The sequence below is a fragment of the Typha angustifolia genome, chromosome 14 (assembly GCF_048772165.1).
Source record: "Typha angustifolia cultivar Huaian chromosome 14, ASM4877216v1, whole genome shotgun sequence".
NCBI classification, from domain to species: Eukaryota; Viridiplantae; Streptophyta; class Magnoliopsida; order Poales; family Typhaceae; genus Typha; species Typha angustifolia.
The window spans coordinates 5,309,238-5,318,229 of record NC_133252.1 but is presented as its reverse complement, the minus strand read 5'-3'; the positions used below and the strand labels follow the sequence as shown (position 1 = coordinate 5,318,229).

Genomic DNA, 8,992 nt, shown 5'->3' with positions numbered 1-8,992 from the left:
AAGAGGGGTGACTCGACAGACGAGGGAGATTAGAAGCGAGGAGAAACCTTGCCAACGGTAGAGTTGGAAGGATGGTGAAAAGGGAGGAGGGAGGAGTCTAGAGAGAAGATAGGAGGCAAGAAATTAATAATCCAATAGCATAATAAAGTTGGTTGCCATCCACAAATTTATAGAGAATAGCCAACAAGTCCTAAAACAATATGAAACCCTAATTCTAGAGGATTCCCATTGATCGCATTCGAACGCGCCCGATCGCGTTTTAACGCACTCAAAAAAGTCCCTTCTCTGGATTTGCGAACACGACACAAGCGTTTGAACGCGGGCGTTCGAACTCGCCCGACCACGTTCGAACGCAGGTGTTCACAAGGGCGTTCAAAAGCGATTTGCGTTCGAACGCGACCTACAGAAATTTTATTTTGGTGAAAATAAACACCTAATGTAATAAGAAAAGATCCTGACTAAGTATATCAGCCCACCACGCTTCGCCCACCTTGCCCTCAAGGTGAAAAGTGGGGGAAATGCTCCAAGATATCAGTCTCCAACTCCCATGTCGCCTCATCAGATGGCTTGCCAAGTCACTCAACTAGAATCTCTATCTCCAATCTGATACCATGTCGTCGTCAATGCCTAGCAAGTACATGAATTGGCTCTACGATCTCTATATCCTCCAATGGCTCCGGTAGAATCGATCCATCAATCTCATGATCTCCAATGCGCTCTCTCAACAGTGAAACATGAAAGACAGGATGCACTCTCGACCCCTCCGACAGCTCCAAACGATATGCAACCAGACCAATACGCTCTAACACCTGAATGCATACGCGATCCAGCAGCAAATCGTCTCGATTCTCCAATTCTAGATGGTGCTCCAGATCATCCATCACCTCCTGTAACAATTTCAAAATATCTGGGTCAGATGTACAAGCATACCTCAGCTCATCAAGGAAGGGAAAGGTAGGAGATGAATAGGCTGCAAGCTCAGCGGCATTGAGTTGGCGCGATAGTGCATTTGCCGCTCTATTTTCCGTTCCCTTCTTATATTGAATTTCATAATCATACCCCAGCAATTTTGTGACCCATCGCTGCTGTGCTGGAGTATGTATGCGATGTCCCATAAAGTAGAAAAGACTCTTTTGATCGGTTCGAATAATGAATCGCCTACCGATCAAATAAGACATCTACTTTATCACCGCATGCAGAATTGCCAACGTCTCCCTCTCATAAGTCGATAATTGTTAAGATTTTTGGGATAAAGCCTTACTAAGATAGGCAATGGGATATCCTTCTTACATTAATACAACTCCTATCCCAATACCCGATGCATCACATTCAATAATGAATTCTTTGGTGAAGTTTGATAGCGCTAGAACGGGTGCCGTCATCATTGTTGTTTTCAATTTTTCAAAAGCTGAAGTGGATTCATCCGTCTATCTAAAAGAGTCCTTCAACAAAGAAGTAAGAGGAGCATCGATCTTGCCATATCCGGCGATGAATCAACAATAATAACCAGTCAGCCCAAAAATCCTCTCAATCCGACAGTAGTAGTAGGAATAGGCCAAGTGGTCATACATGCAACCTTTTGTGGATCCGCCGTTAACACCATCCACCGAAATAATGTGGCCTAAATACTCCACCTTTGGTACTCCCCATAGGCACTTGGACTTCTTGATCTTCAATTGGTTTTGCTCCAACAAATTTAGCACGTCCTCTAAATGTTGCCAATGCTCCAATTCAGTCCTACTATACACCAAAATATCGTCAAAAAATACCAAGACATACCTTCGCAATAGAAGCCAAAATATATCATTCATGAGGCCTTGAAAGGTAGCTGGAGCATTGGTGAGACCAAAAGGCATCACATAGAACTCGTAATGTCTGTCCGGAGTCCAAAATGCAGTTTTGTGCACATCCGCTGGGTGAACTCTAATTTGATGATACCCGGCCCTTAAGTCAAGCTTACTAAATATGAAAATACCAAATGTTAGGCTTTGATACCAATTATAGGCTCTGATACCAAATGTTAGGCTCTGATACCAATTTGATAGGCTTTGATACCAAATGGTAGGATCTGGAACCAAAGATAGGCTATGCTAAGATTCCTTCAAGATCTGAATTTATTATAGGAATCAGTCCGCACAATCGTGGAAAAATATTCGTCAGATATTCTCCGATGGTCAGAAAATTACGAAACTAATTAAGTTAGATCTATAAATTCCTGATCTACAAATTTTGTATTTCCGCCCTTTGTAGATTCAAATTGTAATATGAACGAAAATACTGAGTAATGTGGGTGATGCCGGTGGTGACGGGTGAAGTGGATGTTAGGGTTATGGATGGGTGTGGAGATTACGGTAGATTGTGGAAGTGATTAAGGGAAGTAGTCGAAGGAAACGAAGTAGTTGAGATCTCAAAGAAGAGGGGTGACTCAACAAACGAGGGAGATTAGAAGTGAGGAGAAACCTTGCCAACGGTAGAGGTGGAAGGATGGTGAAGAAGAAGGAGAGAGTAGTCTAGAGAAAAGATAGGAGGCAAGAAATCAAGAATCCAATAGCATAATAAAGTTGACTGCCATCCACATATTTATAGAGGCTAGCCAACAAGTCCTAAAATAATATGAAATCCTAATTCTAGAGGATTCCTATTGATCGTGTTCGAATGCGCTCGATGCGTTCGAACGCACTCAAAAAAGTCCCTTCTCTAGATTTGCAAACGTGACACTGGCATTCGAACGCGGGCGTTCGAACTCGCCCGACCGTGTTCAAATGTAAGCATTCACAACGGCGTTCGAACGTGACTCCACCTGCATTCGAACGCGACCTACAAGAATTTTATTTTAATGAAAATAAACAACTAATGCAATAAGAAAAGATCCTAATTAAGTGTATCAACATGGAAGTTGGAGACTAATATTTTAGAGCGTTTCCCTAACTTTTTATCTTGACGACAAGGTGGGGGGAGCATGGTGGGCTGATACATTTAGTTAGGATCTTTTCTTATTCTATTAGTTGTTTACTTTTATTAAAATAAAATTCCTGTAGGTCGCGTTCGAATATGGAAGGGGTCCCGTTCGAACGCCCTTGCGAACGCCTACATCAGGTTCGCAAAAATAGAGAATACAAAATGTGTGTTCGAAAGCGATCGACTGCGTTCGAACACCGCGTTTGAACGCCCGTATTCTGTTCGCACATACAGAGAATGCCTTTTATGCGTTCGAACACAATCGGGCGCGTTTGAACGTGATCGACAGGAATCTTCTAGAATTAGGGTTAATAATTGTATTTTGGCTTGTTGGCTAGCCTTTATAAAGGTGTGGATGGCAGCCAAATTCATTATGCTATTAGATTATTAATTTCTTGCCTCCTATCTTCTCTCTATTCTTTCTACCCTAATCTCTCTCCTCCCTATTCACCAATCTACCACCTCTACCGTTAGCAAGTTCTCTCCTAACTTCTAATCTCCCTCGTCTATCGAATTCTCCCTTTTCCTTGAGATCTCGACCACTTCTTCCCCTTCTTCTTTATCCCATAACAACAACCACTATCCACCCTCATCTCCATTATCATCCATAACCCTAATATCCACTCCACCCGTCACTACCACCATCATCTGCACTAAATTGTAATTTTGTTTGTGTTGTAGTTCGAATCTGCGAAGGGCATAAATATAAAAAATATAGATCAGGAAGTTACGGATCGATTCCCCTTGGTTTTGTAATTTTTTGACTACGAGAGAATATTTAGTGAATATTTTTTCTTGGTTGTGTGAACTGCTTTATGCAATAAATTCAGATATTGAAGGAATCATTCTGTAGCCTATCATTTGGTATTAGAGCCTATCTTTTGGTACCATAGTCTATCATTGAGATATTGAAATATGCATATAATTTTATTATTATCTGATATATTTGATTATTAAGTGGTCATTATGCATTATATATAGTTACATTTGATATTATAACATAATCATGATCGACATGCATCATATGTGTCATATTGAGAGAGTTATGATAATAGTATAATATGGAGATTTATTTATACATGTCGATATATTTGATCAGTTAGGACATGATATTCATAATACATTTATATATTATTGAGGATTCATTTATGTACTCATCCATGACATGATGCTCTTTCTGATTCATATTATTCAGTACATGATTTACTCTTCGTTTGACATCACTGATTCAGGGTAAAGTTTATTCACTAAGCCTTTAGCTCACGACTTTTTATTTTTTTTCTAACTCCCAAGATATGTGGTATGTGATAGTGACTTGAGATATTCTGAGAAGATACTTAAAGCGATGATGAGGTGAACTATAGAAATGAGATGGTATAGAAGATAGTTTATCTAGATATTAAGTTATACCATTATTTGATATTTGTACTCTATTGTATAGGCGATGATTTGTATAATACATGTCAAAATATAATGTACTCATGTATTAGTGATTTTAGTTATATCTTAATGGTTTGTCATGGCTTGTGTAGCCCTACCAAATTATGTAACTGCCTAGTATGGTTGTTGTGCATTTAGTTATGAATAAGTTAAACATATTTAACTTAATAATATCATGATATATTTTGTAATTGAGTATGTGAGCACAGGGGTATATCTATTCGTGGTTACTCCGTCCGTCTTGTCGCATGCGCCTCAAGTGCCATATGGGCACGTGGGCATGCACGTGCCTATGCCAGGCGGTGGTATTACAGAATGGGCTAGGGAATTTATTCGCATCATTTTTTAACATAATGCTAAATTTGATTTCATTTTTAATACGATTTTTGAATTCTTTTAAAAAAAAACGTACACGTCTTTCATAAATATTGTGACTTAATCATACATAAAATCCAAGATTATACATCATATTTAATAATATTTTATTTCCTCAAATTTGTCATTGTAAAATATTATACTAATAATCTCTCCTTTGGCGATTATGTAATAAAACACTAACTGAAATATTGATCTACCATTACAATCATCCTAATTAATCAAGTACACATATACACAGATGCTTACTTCGTATCAATATCTAAGAAGGAATACAAAAACTCTGCAAACCCATGAGAGGCAAGTGCGAGTTTGAAAAAATCAATTAGATCAAATTCAGTTTCAATCAAAATTCAGCAAACAATTCAACATCCTATATTCTCAAAGCTTGACATTACTAAATCGGTTTATAACCTAACATCATAATAATTTAAACCATTTAAATTATTTTATTCAAGTTTAAAAAATAAGTATAGCTAAACACATTTAATGTAGATATTCAACATTCGAACACCACCTAATGTCTTGCAAGAATTATTGCATGCACTGTGTCAGTGGAAATTGGTATAGCTCCCAGATTGAGTTTATTCATATTTATTTACAGTTGCATAGTTGCTCCATCTCAGCCCAACTCAACGCGAAAAGGTACCCTTTAGTATGTACTCACAAAAAAACAAAAAGGAAAGGCCGTCTTAATGCTACAAACACGAGTCATAGAAAGTTAAAGCTTGCGTCAAAAGACGTTCTCGTATAATACATCCAATGACCAACTTAAGCACCCATTTGTACTTGATTGGGGAGACAATTGTCCACTTGCCGTAAACAGCCAAGTCTCACATGGTTTACGATGCTTCATAATTAATGCCTCAATGCAAACCCTTCAAATTATGGGATTCCTATTTTGGGGTCACTGGAGACTTGTTGGTTTCTCTTATTCTATTCCTATACGTTTCCAGGTTGTTTTATTGGTGACCAAAACCTTCCTAAGACTAACTACTATATCTCATTAGTTGCAGATTGTAACAACCAAATGATTTAGTACCGAAGGATAACAAATTGTTTGCCAATGAATTTGCACTCTGTCTCTATATTGCATCCACCCACTTTCCATAACTTTAATATCTCATTATGAACCCCCAAAATTAATATGTATATTATAATTATTTCTATCTATTAGAAATCATAGTAATGATCCTTATTACTATTACTCATTGATAAGCCTATCATATCTACTGTATCCAGATATTCCTATCTCATAACGCAAATCATATAACTAATATCAACCACTCTCCTGAGCATTGTACACTGTTACCTACTTGATAACATTATATCAGGCACAGTCTGGGCATGGCCATGACAATACTAATGCTGTCATTTATTTGTTCCATTGCTGGCCTTAAACCAAACTGCTCATCCCATGAGTGCTCCCCACCACACTCCAGCCTGGCATCCAATTTCCGAGTTTCTGACTGCTTCCCATTCTTCGAAATCTTTTAAGCCAACCGCCCTCCCTATCGAACCCATAAACCCAAAACCTCTCTCTCTCTCTCTCTCTCTCTCTCTCTCTCGCCTTCTTCCATTGTTGTTCGCTCTGTGAAGTAGATGGTGAAGCACCACCGCATTTATGTCCTTCAGCTAAGGAAGGGCGATCCAGAGCAGTGCTTCAAGGACTCCCATGATCACCTCCCCCCCGTAATGTACTACTACGACTCTGGAACCAGGAAGCCAAAGCCCAACATTCGCCGCTTACTCTTCCTCTTTTCCTTTGCGTCCCTTGCTTTTCTTATCCTCTCTCGCCTCCTCTTCTGCTCCTCTCCCACCTCTCCTTGCCCTCTACTCTGTAAGCTTTCCAATGCCCATGCTCTTCAATCTCCCTATTAGTAACTCTCCCTTTGTAAGTTTCCTCATACAGCGATGCTTGTTTTGGTTGCAGACTCTTTTGGGATAGAAGAAGGCTCGCAGATGCTGAAGAACAGGGGGGTTCCCTGTTCTTCGAGAGCCAACGACACCATCTGCTGCGATCGCACCGCATTCCGCACCGACATCTGCTTCATGCGCGGCGATATTCGCAGCCACGCTTCCTCCAACTCCTTCCTCCTGCTGGCGAACGCCAGGACTAACCTTTCCGTGGAGGAAAAGATTAGACCTTACACGAGGAAGTGGGAGGCCAACGTCATGTCCACCATCGACGAGCTAACTCTGAGAACCATCCATTTAAATGAGTCCGTCAACCACCACTGCGACGTCCACCACGACGTTCCCGCTGTCGTCTTCTCCACAGGCGGTTACACCGGAAACGTATACCACGAGTTCAACGATGGGATAATACCCCTTTATATCACCTCCCACCATTTCAACAAGAAGGTGGTGTTCGTCATCTTGGAATACCACGACTGGTGGGTCACCAAGTACAGCGACGTCGTCTCCCGCCTCTCCGCTTACCCACCGATCGACTTCTCCAGCGACCGCCGCACCCACTGCTTCACGGAGGTCGTCGTCGGCCTACGCATCCACGACGAGCTCACCGTCAACGCCTCGAGGATGGCGAACAATAAAACCATCCGCGACTTCCGAAAGATGCTCGACGAGGCCTACCGGGGCCGAATCAGATACATCGAGCGCGTCGAGGAGCGCCGCCGTCTCAGCCCGAAACAGAGCATCGCAACGAATACCAACCAGCCGAGTCTTGTGATCGTATCGAGGAGAGGGTCGCGATCGATAGAGAACGAAGAAGACCTAGTCGCATTGGCGGAGAAGGTCGGGTTCCACGTGCGAGTCCTGCGGCCGGATCGGACGACGGAGCTATGCAAGATCTACCGAGCTTTGAACTACAGCGACGCCATGATCGGAGTCCACGGGGCGGCGATGACCCACTTCTTGTTCATGAGGCCGGGTAAGGTGTTTATACAAGTAGTGCCATTGGGGACGGATTGGGCGGCGGAGACGTACTACGGCAAGCCGGCGGCGAAGATGGGGTTGTGGTACGTGGGGTATAAGATTCTTCCGAGAGAGAGCTCGTTGTATAGGGAGTATCCACAGGAGGATCCTATCTTGGTTGATCCGGAGAGCGTGGCGAAGAAGGGATGGGAGGTGACCAAGAAGGTGTATTTGGATCGACAGAACGTGAGATTGGATTTGGCTCGGTTTGGGAAGAGGTTGGTTCGTGCTCACCGCTATTTGGTTTCCAGGAGGAAGAGACCCAAGTGGCAAAAGATGTAGGTTGGTTGATGAGTCTAATTGTGAGATTAATTAGAAAGTCTAACTAAAGATAGTTTGTATCTATTCCTGTGTTTGATCTTTCTATAATTGGAAACACGTAAATGAACCTGTTTGTACTATTACTCTTATTTACAAATCAGTCTAGCTTTGGAGGCAAGGTAAGTAGTGGCGGAGCCGCACACGACGACACAACTAGGAGGCAGGGGCTGTGTGCTGTGGGCAATATGTGCTATTTAGGGCGGTGTAACCTCCTAAATAAAACAAATGGTGATCACTCCTGAGTTAAATCATTAGGCGGCCTGAGTTAAATCAAACGTGAATATATAATTTGGGCCTTATATTAATCAAGCCAGCTTACGCTCAAGCTCCGCCAGAAATTATGGAAGATTTGGATACCGATAGGGTAGGGTTTTTATGGGTTTTTATGGGTCGAATATAATTATGGGAGTGGGATACGAATATTGAATATTTATTTACCTACATACTTTTAAATTATTTATAATTTTTAGTTTGTTTATTTAAATAGTGAATATTGATATTGATACTAATGATATGTTATATATTATTTATAGAGATTAATTTTCTAATTTTATATGTAAAAAAAACTCTTAATATTTTTTTATTAATTATCTCTGAATAAAATATTATAATTTGTTTAAAATTTGATCAACAGTCGTTTACGATTTGATTATCTATCTAAATATTATTTGTATTCATTTTTTTAGGATATTGTTTTAAATTTTGTAATTTGTTTAATATTCGTATCCGTATCTGTATTTGGACAAAAAAAAGGATCTGAATGTGAGTTGATCACCATCTGAATGTAAGTTACAGTCATGATCCCAAGGTGATCGAACCATTCCTTGTAATATTTGTTTTGAAGCGCAAGACCGGCAAGATTGTGAGCTTGGGTATTATTAACCCAACTCATGTAAAGAACCTTAGAGACTCCAAAATAGGGACATCCATATCTTACATTCTTGGATGATGGAATGATCAC

The 8,992-nt window shown here is 40.6% G+C and overlaps 1 protein-coding gene across 1 annotated transcript; it reads left to right on the top strand.

Moving 5' to 3' along the window:
* Window positions 1-6,177: 6,177 nt before the first annotated feature.
* LOC140776404 (xylan glycosyltransferase MUCI21-like) lies at window positions 6,178-8,105 on the top strand. Its single transcript, XM_073120111.1, has 2 exons — window positions 6,178-6,613; window positions 6,707-8,105. Exons 1-2 carry the CDS (start codon window positions 6,376-6,378, stop codon window positions 7,990-7,992), a joined length of 1,524 nt encoding a protein of 507 aa, XP_072976212.1. The 5' UTR covers window positions 6,178-6,375; the 3' UTR covers window positions 7,993-8,105.
* Window positions 8,106-8,992: the final 887 nt, after the last annotated feature.